General features: G+C 51.8%; 1 protein-coding gene across 2 annotated transcripts in view; it reads left to right on the forward strand.

Moving 5' to 3' along the window:
* Nucleotides 1-7,023: 7,023 nt before the first annotated feature.
* The window catches only part of ONECUT2 (one cut homeobox 2), a 45,091-nt gene continuing 30,339 nt past the window's right edge, over nt 7,024-21,775 (forward strand). The window contains exons 1-2 of one of the 2 annotated variants that reach the window (XM_037034868.1): nt 7,024-8,577; nt 9,656-11,260. In XM_037034868.1, the coding sequence (XP_036890763.1) occupies nt 7,350-8,577; nt 9,656-9,903 (1,476 nt within the window). In that variant the 5' untranslated portion in view covers nt 7,024-7,349 and the 3' untranslated portion in view covers nt 9,904-11,260. Of the gene's footprint in view, nt 8,578-9,655; nt 11,261-21,775 lie in introns of those variants that run through there. The other variant, XM_037034864.1, reaches the window with a different exon arrangement.

Consider the following 21,775-nt stretch of genomic DNA (forward strand, 5'->3'; position numbering starts at 1 on the left):
GCCCAGTTGGGAGCGAGGAGGGCAGACAGGGCCATGCCCGAGTTGGGGGTGGGCTCCGGCCGGGGCTGCACTGCGGCGCTCGAGAGAAGCGGAGCTCGGGTGTGGGGGAACGAGCGGGGGTATCCTGGGGGAAGGAGGGTAACGCGGGGCGAGCAGGTAGCTCCCACGCCAGGCGGCTGCCAGGCCCGCACTTTCCCTCCATTTTGGTGCTTATTCCGAATCCACCCGCTGCCCCTCGGCGCCCGGGCGGGGGCTGCGGGATCGGTGTGCTGCGGACACTCTCCTCCCGCTGACTTTGCGAAGGGAGAGGAGGTCCACCCTGGGGAGGCGATTTGCCTTTGAGGAAGATGGAGAGGAGCGGAGAGAAGCGCTTAGAAACGGCATTGATTTAGACATCAATCCTGGCCGGCTCCCTCCGCCTCCCGAGCCGTGGGGCCGCGCTGCCCCTGCCCGACTCGCGGCGCGGGCCCCGGGTGGCCGGGCTCGGCCGGGCCGGGCGAGCGGGATGAGGGTGGCACGAGGGCGCGGCCCCACCGGGGGAGCCGCTCGCAGATTTCCGCACCGCCACTCCGCGCCCGTGGCCTCGACGCCAACAGGTCTCCCTCCCGAGTCAGGAGCGCCCGCGACTGGGCTCTCCCAGCCCCGGCGGCGGGGTGCCTTCGGAGGCCCTGTTCTTCAGAAGCAGCCAAACCACCTGTTCCCGGCCAGGCCCGGCCCCGGGGCGGATTCGAATGGCCCTCGGGGACCTTGTCTTGCTCCTCCCGGAACGACCGCGGCCGGCAGTTACCTAAGGACCGCCTCGGAATCCTGCGATCGGCCGCAGTTGCTTTTTCTTACACGTTTGGAAGAAAACAAAAATAAATCAAAAATCAAAAAAAGCGGCATCGAATCGATTTTCCAAAGATAAAATGCTCCTAAAATAATCTGAACGTGTTCTTTTGATCCCGTTACTTTGAAAAATCAGCTCAGACTCCCTTGGTTGTTTAATATGTTTGGGAGGTAATACCGAGGAATCTAAAAAATATATCATGTGATTTTAAAAAAGAAAGATGGTCTGATTCACATAAATATTTTAAATCCCTCAGTTGGTTTTCTTAGTTTCAAATAGAAATAATATATTTTGAAATCGGAAATAATATTTAAAATCTGGCCAACTCTTTCACTACCGTATACTTTTTTAAAATTTCATGATAGCTAAACAATTTAAATTATACAAAAAGGCTTTTCAACTCTCCCATTTTCATAGAGAGCGGAAGTGCTGTGATTGTATTAATGACTAAACAATATTGAATCCTCAATCAAAAATGGTTATGTCCAGAGCAAATAAATAAATTATCGTTTTAAGAAGTTGATTAATGAATGGCACCGCCTGTGCTCGGTGGTATCTCAGATCAACTTGAAAACTGCTCCACTTTCAAAGTTAAATTTGTCCTTTTTAGTGCAACTTTTGCCTCCCTTTTAAAGGACAACAAAAAGATTTCACGCACAACTTGTCCAGAACAAAAGGACCTCACGCCAGTTTATCTTTTGTAGGGTAACAACCAGAGGAGAGAAAAACTTTATTTTAAGCATACTTGAATTGGCATTGTATTTTCGGAAATTCACTGTAAAAGAAAAGAAAGTGGGACCAAAGACCCACAAAGGCTACAGGGACAGGAACTAAAAGTCCTGACATATGAACTGGAACCCACTTAGGGAAAAAAAAAATGCACCATAGCTCTTAAGCTAGCAAGTAGCTTTTCTAAAGTGTCACGTTATTTCAGAGAAAAAGCTGTTCTTTTGAGAACTGTGACGGTAGCTCCGTGCCCCCACCCAAAAAGAGCCCTCTGGTCTTCAGTTTCAAATTCTCAAATTCCCTTTAACTTTTTTAAAATTTGATTTCCCCGGAAAGAGTCAAATTATGTCTCCCATCTGCTTCCTCAGTGATAGCAAGACACGAAAACGGAACCGAAATGGGGCTCCCCAGAGAAGGTTCTGTGATGGGCCCCAAATTTGGGCATGCGGTCCTGACACGGCTTCCGGGACCTCCTGTCCATATCAGAGGCCTGGGCACCCACTCCTGTCCAAACTTCTCTCTCCAGGGGGAATGGAACCCAGAGAGGTCAGAAAGGAAGGGCAGGGACATGTGTGTGTGTGTGTGTGTGTCCTCAAAACTCCAACAGTCCCCTATCTATAGGACTGGAGGGGGAGATGAAGGTTGGCCAACCTAGTCCCAGGCTTTTTTCAGAACTGGGCAGGTGGACGTGCCAGCTCTTCAGAGCTTAGTGCTCCAACCCCAGATTCCTGGCCCCCGTAGCAGATGGCAACGCTCTTTGGGGTGGGGTCTTCTCCTCCCTCCCTCAAGCCTGGCCACTCCACGTGCAGACCGAGGCTGTGGTGGGTTTTGCCCCAGCCCAGCCACCATACTGGTGTCACCCTCACAGCCCCACTCCCCACTTCCAAATTCAGACAGTGGGCTTGGGGTTCCAAGGGAACATGCCTGGGCAAGCAGGGCTCCCCTAACTCCATCTTCTTTTCCTAAGAGACCAGCTGAGGGTGGGAAGAACACTGACAAACTCGAACTCTCCTCCCACCTTAGTGCAAAGTGTCCTTTGTAACCAAAAAGTTAAGGGCAGTCACTTCCTTTCCAGCTCTTCCAGCTAACCCGGCACTTTACGGACAAGGACCATTTCAGTCTTGCCACCGGGACAATTTGCTTTTTAACTTTCCTAGACCGAACTGGAATCTGAAATGTATTCGTGAATTGCTGAGCTGAGAGGCTCAAGGGAGTTCGTGGGGCTTTGGTTTTAGTTTTCTTCCCCCAGAGCTCAACTAGTCCACGCTTTCAGAGAAAGATTGAGGCTAATGGAGATATCAAACAGAGCCACCGTTCGGAAGGCTTCTTGTGCTCCACAAGCACTCACGGTCCATCTGCAAGTGTAATCACAGGGACTCTCAGTGTCTTCGTCACCAGGGGCTCCGGAAAAGGGGGAGAAAATTCTGCACCATTAAAAAGGTCCCTCTATTATCGCTTATCATTTGTGTATAGCAACATAAGAATTTCTCCCTCCTATTCGAATTCCCCCACAATATTTAAACAGCATTTGTTACCCGATTCATACAAACACTTGAGGCCTTTCTGGAAAACCATTACCATTCAATGCCTAGAAAATTGCTCCCCTTCCTTTAAGAAGGGTGGGGAGGGGGGGACAGGAGCAGCAGCAGCAGCAGCAGCAGCAGCTACAACAGACAACAAAAAACTTTCTCCTGCATAATCCTGGCTCACAAAATGACAAAGAAAAGATATTGACTTACCCCTGAACGGATGATGTGTTTGATAAGGGGGGGGGGAGCTTTTTTGAAGATTTCCGTTCGGGAGCTGCACAGCCGCAATTCATGGGCGATGCTGATTGCCAGAAATGCTATAGATTGGCATGGGGTCTGCAGCTCACAGATCCTGATCAATACCCCTACACTCACACACCAGATGGTTTGGGGAAGGACAAAAATAAAATAGTTCAAATCAACCCACCATTATGTGTTGTTATTGTTGGTGTGTGTGTGTGTGTGTGTGTGTGTGTGTTGCACGGAGAAGCTGTAGCACAAACATTTTCTCCTCAACACAAACCAGTCTTCAGCATTTGGAGCATTTGGGTGGAAATCAGCAGCCCTCCTCTTCTTCCCTGGGGTTGGGGTTGTGGTTACTGTTGTTTGGGGAAAACAAAGCTGTTGGGCCCCATATCCAGACTGGGTTTACTTGGGGTCTGTTTATTTTTTGTGTGTGTGAATAATTTATAGGGTCTCTCTTTTAATTGAATGTTCACTGCTTTTTTCCTATCAGAGCCTAAAAAAAAAAAAAACCAAATTTAATGTAAGAACACATGAAAAGCTCTAAGAGTAAAAATTTCCAGTCTTTTTCTGCAGTTGCTGACTCAATTTCAGATTATTTTCTTCTACAGTACAATAGCTTACATTTGTCATAAAGCTACATTTTATTTAGAGGCTTCTTTCGACCCATTTAAATGTCTGATCAAACGAAAATCAGACCTGTGGGTGTGGGAGACCAAGAAACGGATACCCCCGCCTCCTGACACAGTGGCTGGTGCAACTGTTTGCCCAGATCCTAATAGTCATGACCTAGCTCTCCTGCTACCACATCTCTGCATCTATTCGCGTGAATCAAATGCCAAGGGGAGGAGAGAACAAGAGTGTAACTTCAAATTAAAAGAAAGAATCCTCAGTCGTGGAACTTGTGAAGCTTAGCATACGTGTTCTTAAAGAACAATAGAGAAAAAAACACCAAAGATATTTCAAAACGTATTTTAAAAGCTTATTAGCTCTGATGTTCTTAAAATTATCTTCAAGTCGAGAATATTTTTCCTTTTTAGAAAGGAAGGGAGAAGGGCATGCAAACCTAATTCAGTAAAAATTGCGATGCTGACTAAACATGAACATTCATGTTCCTTTCAAGTGGGTTTTTGGTTGAAATATAAAACCTCAAACCACCATTACAAAAAACGTGAAAAAATCTGCTTTAATCTAGCCCAATGAAATTGTACACAAAGAAGCCAATACTATTTCATGATTTCCCTGAGATCGCCAATATTGATCGAGGGAAGGGGGAGCGTCGGAGGGAGAGAGAGAAGAGAAAGGGAGGGGGAGGGAGGGAGACAGGCAGGAGAATATGCAACTCACCTTTCAACTCCCCAGCACGTGACTGCTCCCAGCCACACCGAAATGCAATTCCCAGAAGATTTACCTTCTTAGCCTGATAAATGAGTTTATCATTTTGAAAAATTATTTAAATGGCAATTTATATATTTAGTTTTCTGTATAGAGGTCATGCCTATAGATGTCAGGCTGGGGTCACTGGCCATTCTTTGAGTCTGAAGCCAGGGCAAAGGAGGATTCGTCCAGCACTAAGGCACGCCAGACAGGCTCCTTCCCCAGCTTACTCCTCTGTGGCTCTATGTCAGTCTCTCAGCACTCCTGGACCAACAAGAGGTTGCACTCTTATTAACTTTTGTTCAATTCAGTGTGTATTTCAAACATTCACTGTTGCAAATTATCCCAAGTGTCTGGACGCCATATATAAGGTGGGTAGTGGGAAGGCAGGAGGAGAGGGGAAGGGAGGGAGGAAAGAGAAAACTGAGGTATTTCACCTTTCTGGAGGTGTGACATTAGAGGGGTGAGCATCCAGAAAAGTATATCTAGCAATCTAGGGAATCATCCACTTTCTTATCTAAGCCTTGAAATCACAGAGAAGCAGCTATTTGAAAGAATAACTGGCAAGGTATTGTCCAGAACTCAATAGTAGACCTATGAACAACCTGACTGTACACTTCATGTGACAGGACAGTTTAGAGGGGGTGGTTCTTTAGGGGGGGGTCTCTGTAGCTAGAAGAGAGGAGGGCAATTGTAAAAGGCCAGGGAGACTAAGAACTATTTTCAAACCTTTCTCAGGCGCCTAGAAGGCACATACAGTATTCCAGGCAGTGTCCTTGTTTCTTATCAAGTTTTCTCTAACAGCTGGAAGTGGTTGAAGGGGGCTGTCTTAAGGAGACCTCCTGCTCTTCTTTTGACAGCTGATCAAAAGAAAATAGGTCACGCTTCTCAAACTTGTGTCCACCCTGTCCTTAATTACTGTCTCTTTAAACAAAGGCAACATCTGCGCAACCTCAGCTAGCTTGAATCTTCGGAGGCAAACAGAGCGCAACCTTCTTTGAAAGAATCTGTTACTTTTAATGCTTTCAATGTTTGGTGATTCACTGTCTTCAACCATCTCTCCACCCCAAACCTGGGCCGCAGAAATCTCCACCTTCTCTGGACCCCGCTCCATTTCTAGTCCCCAACCCGGCGTAACTGAACAACGGAAATTCTAGGTAAAAGAAGGTGTATTTCTGAAAGCTGCGGCTTGCGAGCATTCTAGAACTCGCCAGGGCTCTGGTCTTTTCAGAAACAAGGTTCGAATACAGCGATGTCTGTGTAGGCTCCGTGGCTTCTACCCACAGCCCTAACCCGGGGCGTTCCTCTCCCGGGATTCGAGGAAGTGTGTGTGTCCGCGTTTGGGGAAAGATCTACGGGTGTCGTGCCGGACGATTTACTTACTCCCTGCCCCCAGAAGTTTGCTCACTATAGGCATCGGCAGTGATCCTGCCGCACCACTCCCACCACCCCCCACGCCACCACTGCCCGTTCTTTCCAAGTGTCTGAAGAGGCAAGCATTTGGTCACCAAAAAACCTCAGCTCCCGGAATTCTAGTTTTGTTTTGCAGCCCAGCAGAGCCCTTCTGAATCCTCATAACTGGGAGATTTATGGGCTCGCTGGGTAATTAAATAATATTATTGTGTTAATTTTGCATGCATTACCACGGCCCGGCCCGAGCCTGGGTTTGCTTCTTTGGCCGCAGCTCACAGGCGGCGAGGGCGCTGGAGTTCCTCTGGCCGGGTCGATTACGCACGCCCCAGTCTCGGGAATTTACCCTGCATTAGAATACGTTAGTGCCTGCGTTTCAAAAGGTTAAAAACTACTGGCTCCCAGCTAAGGATGCTTAGGAAGTGGCTTGCTAGGAGACGTGTGTTTGTTTTTACACGAGCAGGTAGTGGAGACCTTTCCTCCCAGCTTCCTAGCCGCGAGAGAAGCTTCGGGGTGAGGCAAAGGGAATCGAAGCAATGCTCTTTATCCTCAGATCTCGGCCGCTCAAAAGGGACACAGAGCGGCACCTTCAACACGATTTCGGTCCCCTGCTCGTACTCTCGCTTCTCTCCCTCCTTTACCCTTGCTCCCCCTCCCTCCCTCCCTCCCTCTCCTTGACGTTTGATTCCAGTGGCTTAGAAGGAAAAAAGACACAGAGCCGTCAGCCAAACCTGAAACGCGCAGCCCCACCCCCTCATAAACCATTGGTAGATTCTCGCATAAGTCCCGCCCCCAGAACCAGCCGTGGCTTCTGAGTGGCTATCCGCAACGTTCATCGGGCACTGCCCCGCCCCGGGTCCGGGAGGGTAGGTTGGCTGCCCCGGCCAGCGGCAGAGCCCTTCTGGACAGCTCCCGCTCACCCAAACAGAAGACGTCGGCGCCAGAGCGGGCTGGGACATGGCTAGGCAGCGCGCCGGCCCGAGCGGTGGGGCTCGGTGATCCCTCCCTCCCTCCCCGCCCCCTCTCCTCTCCCGCACTCTCGCCCTGCTTGCCCCCACCCCCGCCCCCACCCCGGGCGCGCCCTCCCGCAGCCCGGGGCGCACACCGCACGCACGCTCCCCCTCCACACACTCACGCACTCCGGCGCCCTCCCCTGCTCCCGTGGCCGAGCTCCGCCACGCGCGCCTTGCTAGCCCGCCGGCCGCCCCCGCCGCCCCCGTGCCCCGATGGACTGAATGAAGGCTGCCTACACCGCCTATCGATGCCTCACCAAAGAACTAGAAGGCTGCGCCATGAACCCGGAGCTGACAATGGAAAGTCTGGGCACTTTACACGGGCCGGCCGGCGGCGGCAGCGGCGGGGGCGGCGGCGGGGGCGGTGGGGGCGGCGGCGGGGGCCCAGGCCATGAGCAGGAGCTGCTAGCCAGCCCCAGCCCCCACCACGCGGGCCGCGGCGCTGCCGGCTCACTGCGGGGCCCGCCGCCACCGCCAGCGGCTCACCAGGAGCTGGGCACCGCGGCAGCAGCAGCAGCGGCGGCGTCGCGTTCGGCCATGGTCACTAGCATGGCTTCAATCCTGGACGGCGGCGACTACCGGCCCGAGCTCTCCATCCCGCTCCATCATGCCATGAGCATGTCCTGCGACTCGTCCCCGCCTGGCATGGGCATGAGCAACACCTACACTACGTTGACGCCGCTCCAGCCGCTGCCACCCATTTCCACCGTGTCGGACAAGTTCCACCACCCTCATCCTCACCACCACCCTCACCACCATCACCACCACCACCACCAGCGCCTGTCGGGCAACGTCAGCGGCAGCTTCACCCTCATGCGCGACGAGCGTGGGCTCCCGGCCATGAACAACCTCTACAGTCCCTACAAGGAGATGCCCGGCATGAGCCAGAGCCTGTCCCCTCTCGCCGCCACGCCACTGGGCAATGGGCTGGGTGGCCTCCACAACGCGCAGCAGAGCCTGCCCAACTACGGGCCGCCAGGCCACGACAAGATGCTCAGCCCCAACTTCGACGCGCACCACACTGCCATGCTGACCCGCGGTGAGCAGCACCTGTCTCGGGGCTTGGGCACCCCGCCCGCAGCTATGATGTCGCACCTCAATGGCCTGCACCACCCGGGGCACGCTCAGTCCCACGGGCCGGTGCTGGCACCCAGCCGCGAGCGTCCACCCTCATCCTCCTCGGGCTCCCAAGTGGCCACATCCGGCCAGCTGGAGGAGATCAACACCAAAGAGGTGGCCCAGCGCATCACCGCCGAGCTGAAGCGCTACAGCATTCCGCAGGCGATCTTCGCGCAGAGGGTGCTGTGCCGGTCTCAGGGGACTCTCTCCGACCTGCTCCGAAACCCCAAACCGTGGAGTAAACTCAAATCTGGCAGGGAGACCTTCCGCAGGATGTGGAAGTGGCTGCAGGAGCCGGAGTTCCAGCGCATGTCTGCCCTACGCCTGGCAGGTAAGCCCAGGGGGTCGCCTGGAGCCAGGCTGCTGGGGAGAGGGCTCCGGGATACTGGGGCCCGGGTCCACGCGCCTAGCACTTCTCTTGGTTCCCTCCTGCTCCCCCCTACACACTCCCTATTTCTTCTAGACTTTATTTTCTCTTCCGTTTCCTCTTACTCTCCTCCTCTTCCGTTCTTTTTGTTTTTCTTCCCACCTCCTTGTCTACGGGCTTTCATCCACCAACTGCCCCGCACACGCAGTTCATCAGCCCTCCCCTCAGTGTGCCCTCTCTTTCCAAGGCGGGATGGGGTGGCTGGTGTCCGCTAGGAGCCCTCTCTTTCCTGGACTCACAGGGAACAGTATCGCCCTTATTCAAAACCCTGTGCACTTGAACTCTTGCTTAGAAAATATGTTTCAGTTTTCCAGGCTGCCTGTTTTCCCTGTATGGGGGCAGCTGAGGGGCTTTGCTCTTCAGAAGGGAAAAAATCTCACTGTTTTCCTACTTAACATATCAGGCAAACTTCTTTGGTCATTGGCAGGAGTCACAACCTTGCCCGCGCCAGGAACCGGGCGGCCAGACTATTACAGCGCTTCCTGCGCCCTTTTCCAGGCTTGGCATTGATGCAGGGACTTTCTGAACCAAAGGGCCTATTTGAGCCAGCTCCGGTGTCGCTGTCCACAGCGAGGGGAGGGTGCAAGGACGAAGTTTGGACTCATTCACCTCTGGGAGGATGGAGAAAGAGAAACTAAGATTGGAGAGTGCTGTGTGCCTCGCTTGCTAGCCACCCTTGCCCCGCTCCGAGTATTTGCTGGGATTTGCTGAGGTTTGGCTGGGCTCGTAGAGAGGTTAGGTGTTTGCGGGAAGAGGTGCTGAGAAATTAAGACGCAGGTTAGTTAACACATCTTGTCCGCGGGCTCCAGGCTCCGCCTTTGCATTAAGCGGACGCTGATTGTACGGTTAGCCAGGCAGGGAGGGCTGTCCGCCCACGGGAGGGTACGAGTAGAAGTGCTGGTTACATTGTTCTGGAGCCGGCTTGGGTCTTTGTGCCTCCTCTAGCGGCGGAGCCGCGAGGTACACCCCTCTATTGTTCTAGGAGCACAAACACCTCCTGCGTGGGCGGCAGGAGCGGAGGAGAAAAACGCGGCGGTGGCTGTGACTGGCACACAGTTACGCGCTTTTGTGCGCCCAGACCCAGCGCGGTGCGTGTGGCAGATGTGCTGCGACCCCGGATCAGCCTCGAGTCCAGAGGTGCCAAGTGTCCAGGCACCCCACTGGGGAGGGCACACAGTACCATACTGCAAACCGGGTTGGGCAGCTTCTCTTGGACTGGGCAATCTCTGAGGATCGGCGGGCCATCAAAGGGACAGACAAGTGGTGGTGACAGTGATTTACATAGGTGAGGGCAGTGGGACGCACAGTGTCTGAGCCAGCTGCACACTGCGCGCTTCTGGAGGGGAGAGCCGCAGGAAGAGCTCCGGCTTCCTCTCCAGCGTCCCTGGGCATTCCTCGCGCCGTTGAGCCTGGCTTCTGTGCATTCAACGCCCGACAGAGCTGGGGGATGTGGCAGGCAGCATTCTCACCCAGGTTTTGGGGAGCAGGCGTTTCAGATCTGACCGCCTCAGCCTTGGCCAGCTGTTGGAGGAACCCTACCTCCAGTGCCCCCCTCCCCCCGCGCTGATCTGAGAAGATGAAACTAGCTTCTTCAGATCGGCGCACTCCAAGTGCTTTTGCTTGGACTTAGAAATCTACTTTATCTCTCCTTTAGCTTACTCTTCATTCGCTCCTACATTTTTCTCTGATTTGCTCTTGGTTCCTAGCAAAGATTAAGCAGGGCATAGAGAATAGCGATGAGAAATAAATTGGAGACTTACTGACAGTTCCCAACAATGTGGTTCCCTTTTGTCTTAGCCAGCCCCGCACCCCACCCCACCCCAGTCTGTCTCTGGTGATCTCTAGCACGTGGTGGCTTCTCGGACTTAGGCAGCCAGAAGGAACGAGGCAGTTGGTCTTTGGGGGGTACCGTTAAAGGCATGATGACGGCTCTTCTACTCCAGCGCATCTCAGAGCGCTGCCGCCCCCTCACGCCTGTCTCGAAAAGGACAGAGAGGGGGAAAAAAACACGTGCCTTCCTGCCTCTGTGTCTGAAAGTGAAGTGGCAAGTAATGTTCTTTACCTGTTAGCGCGTCTCGGCGTTTACAATGGCCCCGAGCATTGCTGGTTTGAAGGATAACCACAGCATCTCCGGGGTTCCCCAGTCCTACCACGCACCCTGCGGTGACTCCTGGAATGTTGGGGGAAGAAGAACTGAAACCGCCTATAAGGGGTCCTGGAAGCCTCCTTCAGCGAGTGGGGAATTCCTGCCGAGGACCCCGTTTTGCTCAAGCATTCAAATGCGTGTCTGTTTTATTACCCCAAGCTGAAAAGGGACAAGAGCTTTAGCCTTTTTATCTGGTCATTTTATCAGCAACTACAAGCGTGTTGAGTGCTTATTATTGCATAGAGGGCTTTTCAGTTTGGGGTCAGCAGATCAGTCTCTTCAGACACCGGCGCGGAAGCCGGGACTGGTGAGTGGGTATTATGTGCTCTGGAGCGCCGAGGGGGCGGGAGCAGCTGGAGGAGGAAAGCGGAGGGCTTCTCCGCCCGGCGTATCGATCGGAATCCCCGCCAGCACGTCGCTGTGGACCCACGCCTTTCCTCTCGGGCCGTGCCTGTTGGGGAGCTAAAACAATCCGGGCAGCCCCACAGGGCGGCTGCACCTCTCTCCCAGACCCACACCTGGAAGAAGGGGCACCCCTTCACCGCCCCGCTCCAGGCCAGGCCTTCTCTTTCTATGTATTTCCTTTTCTCTTTCTCACTTTGGGCCCCTCTGGGTCTTGCCAGAGGCCCAAGCAGCCAAGGGTTCGAGGGACCTCAGAATCAAGGTGTCCGATTTGGGCCATCGCACTGCAAATCTCACCCTTCGGTGAAGCACACAACGTCACAACAGAAACAGGTCTTTCCCTTTCCTCCTGCCCACCGCCTCCGTGTGTCCCCAGTCCAAGGTGGCGTTTCGAAGGGGAAAGAAGGTGTCGGGAATCGCAGATCGCCCGGCATTAGATTTCCCAGACACAGACTCCAAGTGCGCTGTTTTTGGAAAGGGTGGTGAGGCAGCGAGCTCTTGACACTGCGCCCAGTCGGGCTTCTTCAGAAGAGTTTCAAAGCTGGTTCCTGCGGGCAGTTTTTATTAACTGGGCTAGAGGCTCCGAGGACAAACCCCCGCGGGTTCGAGAACCAACCGTCTCCAGCTTGGAGCCCAAGAACCCCCCCGCCCCCAACCGAGCACAAACACGAACAAAGAGGGAGAGAACCCAGGCAAGAACCTGGACGGGCGTCCCGCGGGGGCAAATCAAGGCCTCAGCGGCGAGAGGGACAAGAGCAGAGCCCTGGACAACACATCTTGTAACCCTGGCGCCCGGGGTGGTCCGCTCGGAACCTGCCCCTGTTTCCGCCACGGACAGACCCAGACGCACGGCCCTCTCCAGGCAGCTGCTCCCCGCGGCCGATCTGGAGCCCGCACTATTCGTTCAGCGGAGGGCCTGTGACTAACCCACGCAGATGTTGCCGCGGCCAACTGAGGCCCGCCGCGAAGCAAGGAAGGGCAGTGCCTGGCGGCTCCTGCTAGGGCACCGGTGGCGGTGGCGGCGTGTCCCCAGTCTAAGGGGACACCTTAGGCTACGCTGCCCGGGTTGGGCGAGGCGGGACTCCATTCACAGACCCCCAGCTCACCCCGCAACCCCTCTCCCCCAAGGCTCCCTGCCTCGCTCGGCCCCTCTCTCGACTCGCTGCAGTTGTTTGGGATCCTGGCCCGAGAGGTTGCAGGCAACCCACGTCGATACGGAACACGCGATATTCCAGCCCACTGGCTGGTCAGATTAATAATTTAGAAGCTCTCGCTGCTGTCCTTGCTTGGTTAAGCCCCCAGCGCCTCGAGGACACCTCGCGAATGCGCTTTGTGGGGAGCGGGCGGAGGAGGCGGGACGCCGGGGCAGGGAGTACGGCCGCGCGAGGGTAGGCCAGGCCGCCCGGCGCCCTCGACACGAGCGGCAGCGCATTTATTTTTATTTCAGACTTTCTACCGTGTGGTTATGTCACTTTCTCAAACAAATGTGTATATGGAGGGAGATCGATGCTGATAATGTTTAGAAGATTAAAAGAGCATTAATGCTGGCAACAATAACGTAAACGTGTGGACCCAGATTTCATTGATCTGGAACCTGATCCGGCGCGTTTCCAGTAAGCCCGACGGCGCGCTCTTCCCAGCAGAACGTTCGCCAGCGCCCCGGCTCCCCAGCTGCCCGGCGCTTTCCCGACGCGCCGCCTCCCCAGCTCCAGGCGGGTTCTCCGGTCTGGCCGCAGCTGCTTCCCCGAGCAACCCCAGCCTGCCCCTTCCTACCCGAGGCTTTCTCTTTGTCACTGGGCTGCCTGCCCACTTCCCCAGCCCCGTAAGCACACACCGCTTTCCGTGCTGCCCGCCTCGGGCTCTGCAGGTGGCTGGGTGGAGAAGGCGTTGCACAGCCCTCACCCGTGCCCTCCTAGTCCTCCAGGAGCAGTGACCACCCCGGCCCACCTTTTGTAGAGTAGGGCCCGGAGCAACTTCCTTCCTCCCTCGACACCATCTAGGAAATTCGGTCACCCTTTCGATGTGCGGGAACAATCAAGCCCTACCTTGCAAATGATGTCTCTAAAGCTGTCAACCGCGCAGCTTTGGGATCTCGGATCTGTGGGTCCCCTTTTCGTCCATGCCTCTTCCCATGAGAAGGGCTTGTTCGCAGACTTTCTACACGGATGCACTAGTTGGACAATTAAATGCGGCCCTGGTGACAAAGGCCTGGGCTTCATTTCTCAGAATTGTCTGCTCTGCAGCAGGCTAATTGGGCCAACCGGCTGGGGCGGGAAGGTAAGAAGACCAGACCGGGGGTCCCCACCACCTCCTCCCCTTCTCAGCAGCAGGAAAGAACTAGGGCTCGGGCCGAGCCTGGGCATGGAAGTTTGCCCTGGCTCCCCGCACCGACCGGAAAGGAACGTCTGAACTCTTCCGACCTGTCCAGTGCCGGGGGGCGGGGGCGGGGGGGGCGGGGGGGGGACACTTCCACACCTACCAAGTGCAGTCGCCAAAAGGTGGTTTATTCTCCCAGAAGAACCACTACGGCGACCGTGCCTGGAAAGAAAGAAAGGTGTGAGACAGCTGTAGGGATGCGGTGAGAGCTCAGTGGGTCTGGATTTTTGAAATTCCAACTCCTCCAACTGGAGAAGCTAAGCTTTTCCTTCCAGAGAAAGGCTCAATCTGGAAGGAAAGGAATGTTTTCCTTCCTTTTCCAAGACTCATATGAGAAAAAAAGCAGGAAAGAAGAGGTGGGGGAATCTTGCATTGTTCTGCTTTGAGGTGCGGCAGAGGGCCAGTGGGTTGTTCTTTCTGTGCTCCCAGATGGAAGTCATCTTCCCACCAGTAGCATTTATTACAGAAGGCAGCTGGGATATAGCTCCTTGGTTCCATAGCTCCTTGGTTCCTCCTCAGAACGTGCCCTTACCCCCCTCCTGAAAACTGCAGTGAACAAGGTCAGGTAGTCAGTGATCAGATACAGAAACCAGGGGGGGGGGGGCGGTTTCCTTCTGGTTAGGAAGACCGCTGGCTCCTCCCCACATACCCTACCCTGGAAAGGCTCCTACATTTTCCTTCCCAGAGAGCTGAGTGGCATTTTGGAGAGTGGGGTCTTAAACTCTCCCCCACCCTCATCTTAGAATCCCAAAGCAGGGTGGGAATCCTGGTGAATGGTGAAGGTGGAATCTAGAGGAAACAGATTCCCGTGGATTCCCACTGAGTCCCATGGATTCCGGCAGATTCACTGTGTCTCCAAGAGGAGAGCTGCCCCACTGCCATCTCTAGCCCCATCTACACAGACGTAACCAGGGCCCAGGCAGGTACCTTCCCTTCCCCAGCTCCAGGCCTGAACCTGAGAGACCAAAAGTCTACTACTTCTCCTGCTGTCTTCAACCCAACGTCCATTTTAGGGTCACTTAGTGCTTTTCTAGCTGTCAAAGCCTTGTTCTAAATGAAGATAGGAGGGAGGCGGTTGAAGAGTTCTCAGGGAGAAAGTCCTGGGCTCGACCACGCTATGGCTGGTGACGGTGGTGGCAGGCACTGCCTTCAGGAAAAGTGGTAGCATGGAGGGGAAGACCCCTGGAGGAATGAAATCCTCAGAGGAGAATCAGAAAGATTTGGCTTCTGGGTTCCTGCCAAAGGAAGGAAAATGAGGAGGGAATTAAGTAGGAATAATTGCCTGGATAAAGGGCCCTGGGGAAAGGGGTGTCTACTGAGGCACCCTGGGTATTAACCTTCATCCAAGACCCTCTGCATTACGGTCACACTTGGCCACTCAGACAGCCTTGTTTTCCCTGATCTGGGGAAAGTCGCTTCAACCAGGGGGGCGCTTTTCTTGGTGGGGAGAGACCATGATAAAGAAGCCCACTGGGGTCACTTGTGCTGGGGTCATCGGCACCCCTTGTCACCCCATTGGCTCTCCTAACCCACTTCAGTGACTTTGGGAGAGGCTTTTTGATTTCCATGCCTCATTCAGGACAAAGACTTGGGAGGGAGGAAAAAAAACGTGCATGGGTTTTCCAGGGACAGGAAGGGAGGAGGGGGACAGTTGACTGGGTAGCTCAGCCCATCTGATGCCTGGCAAGGCATGGAGGCCAGCTGCAGGGTGTGCAGATAGATAGTCTCACTTGAGGAGCAGGATTCCTGGAAGCTGTGGACATTTGTTATGAAAAACTGTCTCACACAAATTGTCCCAGAGGGAAGGGAGGCTCTGCATTCCACCTTGACGCCTCTCTTGCCATTTGAAGATCCATTACTCTTCTGTAGAAAGCAGACTTTGTTTGGGTTGGAAGCACACCTTCAGCGTAATTTAATCAGCATTGGACTTTGGCTCGTGTAATCAAATATACATATACTTTCTCCTGCAGGAAGAAAAATAATTTCTCTGTAACTGCTATTGACTTGAAGTCATGTAATCTCTGGGAAGCATCACATTTTTAAAGGGAAAGGTAAAATTAAGGGGGAAAGAATCCACAGTTTTAGTGGTTTGCCTTGTCATGGCTAAGAGAGCCAGTTACCACCTAAGAAAGGGCAGAAAGAGCATTTTAGAGCTTAAATACTTGTATTCACTCCAATTGTGGATATTTCACTTCAGCTTCCTCTGGGTAGTCAGCCTCCCAAGTGTATTTTGGTAGGAAACTAGGTTGACTAGTACACCAGATCCTGGGAATTTGGGCTTTCTGTTTACATGGGGTAGAGACATCCTTGGAAGAACCTGTTTCTTCCATTTTTTCCTCCCCTGTTTGGAGAGGCCACAGGCAGCAGCAGCAGGATCCCAGTGGACAGCAAGCCCCTTCATTAAGGGTGATTGGTGGCCACTGCCAGCTCACTCCCCGCTGCATCCCCAGGGCGTTGAGTGTGGAGCTCTGCCCTAGAGCGTCCCTCTAGATCAAGCTTCGCCTCCCCACCCCCAGGGCAAGGCTTTGGGCTTTACCCAAGTTGAGTCTGTTAGGGAATCTGTTGTAAACACAGATCCATTGATTTGCATTTGTCAGGGAGTAAAGTTAAACCAGTGAAAAGAGAAGCCCTTACCCTTTTATGCAGGGCCAGGGAAACCTTTCATATTGATCCTATTGATCCAACCTTTCCCTTTAAGGAAACCACATAGTTAAAGACCCTCGTTCAATAGATTTACCCTGTGCTTGTGATATTCCTTTAAGTGTTCTCATCTAGGATAGCTGGGCATTAAGCCCATACTCCAAACCAGACAAAAATGAAAAGAGGGTAGGAGGGGAGGGTTCAGGAGCTGGAATTGTGGGAAGTGAAATTGAATCAAACTGAAATGTGTAATGATTTGATTGGGGATGTTTTTCTCATTCTTCTAAGGTGACATGCAGGGATAAGGACAAGATGGATGTATTTAGCTTCTCTCCTCTCCTCTCCTCTCCTCTCCTCTCTCTCTCTCTCTCTCTCTCTCTCCCTTCTCTTTTTCTTCCACCAGAGAAAACCTGTTTATATGCTAGAGTAGCTACATCTTAGGCACATCATTTCTACTGTAACATTATTTCAGTCCACTAGCTTGGTTCATTTACGCTGGTTCACTTCAAAGCAGTAGCATGTCCACAAAATTATTTTGGTTCATTTGTAGCAAATCAGGAATAGAATGATCCCCAGGAAGTGCAATGTTTTGGACTCTGTGCGTGAGTGTGGACACTGAGTGGGGGCTTGGGGCTGTGTGTTCTGATGCAAGTTGACAGAGACTAAGCCAAGAGCAAGGTACAACTTTTCTTACAGAGCAGTGTAAGGTGGAATAGGAATTGCTAAATATTGCTCAGTATCACTCATGTTTGCAGATGTGAAAATGAAAGTCCCCTTTGTTTCCAGAACTGTTGGCATGACCCATTTCATTTTTTCCTTGACTCTTTGGTTCTGTAAATAACATCCATTTGTGATTTTTCCCCAACATGGTGCACGTACTATTCCTAATTGGCTATCTCTTGGGTTGTGTTCAGACATTCATGTTTGTTTTATGTGATTGAAAAATATTAATGATTCCTTAGGTGAGCTAATGTATTTATCTGCTGAGTGAGTTCAAAGGGCAGAGTTCAGCTTTGGTTCAGGTTAATTGAACAGGAAGCAGTGAGCTCTCCAGGCTGTGTTGAACAAGGGACCAGTCCCTTAGAATATCACACTCAGTAAACACACAATTTCATTGTCCTCATCCTAGAGTCTGATGTGAGAGGCAGAGCTCAACTCAGACTGCCTGTTTAAAACCCCAAAGCAAAGCACAGCAACTGCAACAAAACCCTCGAGTCCCCCTCGGGGAAGAAGAGTTTTCTCATTGGCTAATTGCTTTATTGGTAGCACTGACCTGCAGAGCAGCTGCAGGGGCCTGGATGAAGGCTGAGGCCTACGAATAATGTGCTCCATTAGAACAGGGCAAGGCATTTTTTGTTTACTCAATTGGAGCACCCTGCAAAGTGCCATTAACCCCAGCCCAACCACGCTTGTGCTGCAAAAGCCAAAGGTCACGCCAGTCAGGCTGTGGGCTCAGCTAGCTCAGCCTTGGTGGGAGGGAGGGTGCATCCTGCTGGCATTGCCCTCCCCAAACTTGGCCCAGCCCTGGTGGGTTCTGCCAGGGCTTTGACCAAAGCAAGCAGTTGCACAAGTTGTTTACATTTCCTAAGTGCTGAATCATGTTATTGATGATTAAACAGTTTTGATCTGAGCACCATCAATCACACCAGAAAAAAATCCTCCCACTGACCCCCCCTTTTCTATTTATGTTCTCTTCATTCCTGTGCATTACAGTAAATAGAATTGTGCAAACGGTGCTTTTTAGCAGGAATATAGTCTGGATAAGTGCTTGGATCAGGAGGAAGACAGACCGCCAAACAGAGCTGGGGGGGTGTTGTTCAGTAGAAAGAAGGTTCTAGGTGGAGCAGCAGTTCAGGCGTTCACGGAGAGCCCCTTGAGCTAGAGCGCCACCTGCCGGGAGTCATCTCACTGCCTTGAGCCTTGCACCTCTCACTAGGCCCCGCCCCTTCCTTCACTTGTTCCTACGTCTGGGTCTCCATTCTGACCACCACCTATATTTTCCTAGACGTTTCTTTAGGGACTTATTCCTGGTCCGTTGGGACTCTAACCTCTGCCTTTTGTCATTCGTTGTCCTGGAGAAATCAGCAGTTAGGCCGTGGTGGGTGAGGTAATCCGCTCACCCTGCACATTGAGGTAATAATCATCTGCTTAGGTGGAAAGTGCTTGTGGGAGGAGAGGCCGAGAAAGCAAACATATCTGTAGGAGAGGAGAGGAGTGGTTATGAGTGTAAGAGAAATGGCGCCAGTGAGGGCTGTGCCAACGGTAAGGTGCTCTGCAAAGGTAAAATATTGTACAAAGGCGAGGGTGCGGGAGAGAATTGGTAGGGAGGACAGGGAGGACCCCAGGAAAGAGAGAGGTCAGAGCAGCGAGACAGAGGTGGGCTCTGTGGAATCCCCTGGGAAGAGAAAAGGTGAACCAGCCGTTCTGCAGTTGCAAACAGGTGAGTTGGTGAGCTGGACCTGAAGCCAAACCGTGGAGCCGGCTGTAGCTCTGTGGGCGGCAGCTGTTTCCAGACTCGCCTCACATCGATCCGGGCCCAGAGCCCCTGGCAGCAGAGCGCCAATAGGTGGGTCGCTGCCTCTACTCGGGGCGCGGGCTTCAGCACCACGAACAGCGCCACGGTGCCCCTAGGGCCACGCGCCCTGGCTGCAGTCTCGGCGAGTTTCCATCTCAACCCAAAGAAGGCAGAAAGGACCTCTGCGCGGTTAAATCCGGGCAGGACCTTGAATCAGTAGCTCCAGCTGTAGATCTCAGCACGTCCCAGACAGAAGAGGGCCTCAGATTTTCCTCTCGCACCCCATGGCTTCAATTCTCTGCCAGAGGTCATGGATAACAAAGGGAGAGGAGGCGATAGTGAAGACAGGACAAAAGATGCTAAACGACCCTCTCCTTCCCAAGAGGAAGAGCATTACCTCCGGTGGGGGCGGAGCGATTGAATTATTTTTCACGATGTTCTGCCTCCTGCAGGCACTGATTGCTGCTCTCAACATGGTATTTCAGATTTAGGATTTCCTCTGAAAGCTTATAGTCCACTTGCCCTGCACACAGGTGTACACAAACGATGCTTTCTCCCGCACTTACATGTGCCTGATTTTTGAAAACATGGCTTTCATTAGATCAAACAATGCTCTCACTTTATATCAGCAGAATGTTGCAGGGAGAGCCAACTACAGGGCATCACTACCTCCCACAAACCTAGAAACGGGGTTTGATTTCTTGAGTCGTCCTTGATAGAGTTCTCTTGAAGAAGTACCTCTCCACCACTTCTTTGGGTCACTTCCCCCAGGCCACACAATGGAGTCCCGTGGCTGGGGCCAGGGTGAGAGCTGACAGTAGGCACTGGCCCCTGACTCTAGCTGCTCTGCTTTATTTTGTGTTTTTATTCCAGAAAAAAGAGGCAGGTGGGTCCTTTTGGCCTATGATTGGGCACAACTCTAATCTTTAAGGCTTTCTAGTAAAATAGCCCATGCCTTCCTAAAGCCAATTAATATGTAAAACTCTTGCTTGGTTTCAAGGAATTTTATACTTCAAACCTAAGTTATTGCTAAGGGGGGGGGGGTGGCGGTAGAGCATGGGAACAGACAAGTGTGCCCTCTTTAAAAGAAAGTCAGAGTCATGGTAAATGAGATTTTCTCCCCTGTGACAATTCATCTTTAAATTCCAAGTGACTCTTGGATGAAGGAGGAAAAAAATTCAGCCCAAAACAAAACTAATCTGGTAGAACATTGATTCTTATTGTTGAAAAAATATTTTTGTGTGATTTTTAAATGTGTAGCATTTTTTCTCTATTTGAAGCAGACCTAAGAAGAGGTTTCAGATCTGTTTGATAAGCACTGAGAAAAGCAGTTTCTTCCAGCTATATGATCTTTGAGTTTGCAGACATGCATTTCTTAGTAGTTGTTGGGTTACACTATCAAAATCTGTTCCAGTAAAACATGGATTAGACAGTAAGCAAAGTCCTTTTTTTAAATGTCTGTTTTAAATGCATCATTGCATCTTATTAAAAATAAAAATAAGGCAGTCCATAGATGCAGACAACAGTATGGTGATTACCAGAAGGAAAAGAGTATGGGGGAGGTAGAAGAGGGTAAAGGGGTGGTGAATGACTTGGGGTGGTGAATGCACAATACAATACACAGATGATGTGTTATGGAATTGTACACCAAATGAGGGGATTGGCCAAAGAGCATATGTGCATAACCCATAGAAACAGACGACAGTGTGGTGGTGGCCAAAGGGAAGAGGGCGAGGCTGGGTGGAGGTGGGCAACGGGGGTAAAATGGGGACATCTGTAATAGTGTCAACAATAAAAAATAAAGTTAAAAATAATAAATAAGTAGAACCATACCCCTGGAACATATATCATTTTCTTAACCAATGTTACCCCAATACATTCAATTTTAAAAAGTACTTCCAGCTAAGATAGAGGCATAGGTAGATACACTTTGCCTCCTCACACAGCCAAAAGAAGGACAACAACAAATTTAAAAACTAAAAACAGCCAGAACTGCCAGAAAATCAAACTGTGTAGAAGTCTGACAACCAAGAAATCAAAGAAGAAACATTCATGAAAGAAACATTCATTCAAGTATCTTCCAACAGACTTGTAGGAGGGGCAGAGATGGGCAGCTAGGGGTTGAGAAGACATGTGCCAGGGTGGTGGCTGGAGGTCAGGGCTGGTGAGGCACTAGCTGGCAGGGCAGGCAGTCCCACATTTGCATGTGGATAAACCAGGAGGAACAACTAGGAAGCGAGACAGACTGTGCAACCCAGAGTTCCAGCAAAGGGAAAAGAAAGCCTCAAAACCTCTGGCTGTGAAACCTGTGGGGGTTGTGGCAGTGGGACAAACTCATAACCTCACAGGGTCCTAGGACATACACAAACCGACCTACTCAGGAATCAGCACCAGAAGGGCCCAATGTGCTGTGGGTTTCGGGGGAAGTAACTGAAAGCCAGAACAAGTGCCACTGTTCCCTCTCAGACCCCTCCCCCACATACAGCAACACAACACAGTGACGTGGGTTGTCCCTCCCCAGCAAATACCTAAGGCTCTGCCTCTTACAATGTTACCGGTGTGCTGAGACAAAGAAATGTCCAAATGAAAGAACAGATCAAAACTCCAGAAAAAAACTAAGTGATGAAGAGATAGCTACCCTATCAGATGCAGAGTTCAAAACACTGGTAATCAGGATGCTCACAGAAATGGTTGAGTATGGTCGCAAAATAGAGGAAAAAGTAAACACAATGCAAAGTAAAATAAAGAAAAATATACAGGGAACCAACAGTGAAGAGAAGGAAACTGGGACTCAAATTAATGATTTGGAGCAGAAGGAAGAAATAAACATTGAGCTAGAACAGAATGAAGAAACAAGATTTCCAAAGAATGAGAGGTTTAGGGAACCTCTGGGACAACATTAAATGTTCTAACATCTGAATAGGAAGAAGTGCCAGAAAGAGAAGAGGAAGACCAAGAAATTGAAAACTTATTTGAAAAAATAATGAAAGAGAACTTCCCCAATCTGGCAAAGGAAATAAGAC

This window comes from Sturnira hondurensis, unplaced genomic scaffold (genome assembly GCF_014824575.4).
Source record: "Sturnira hondurensis isolate 20B ecotype Veracruz unplaced genomic scaffold, ASM1482457v3 Scaffold0001872, whole genome shotgun sequence".
NCBI classification, from domain to species: Eukaryota; Metazoa; Chordata; class Mammalia; order Chiroptera; family Phyllostomidae; genus Sturnira; species Sturnira hondurensis.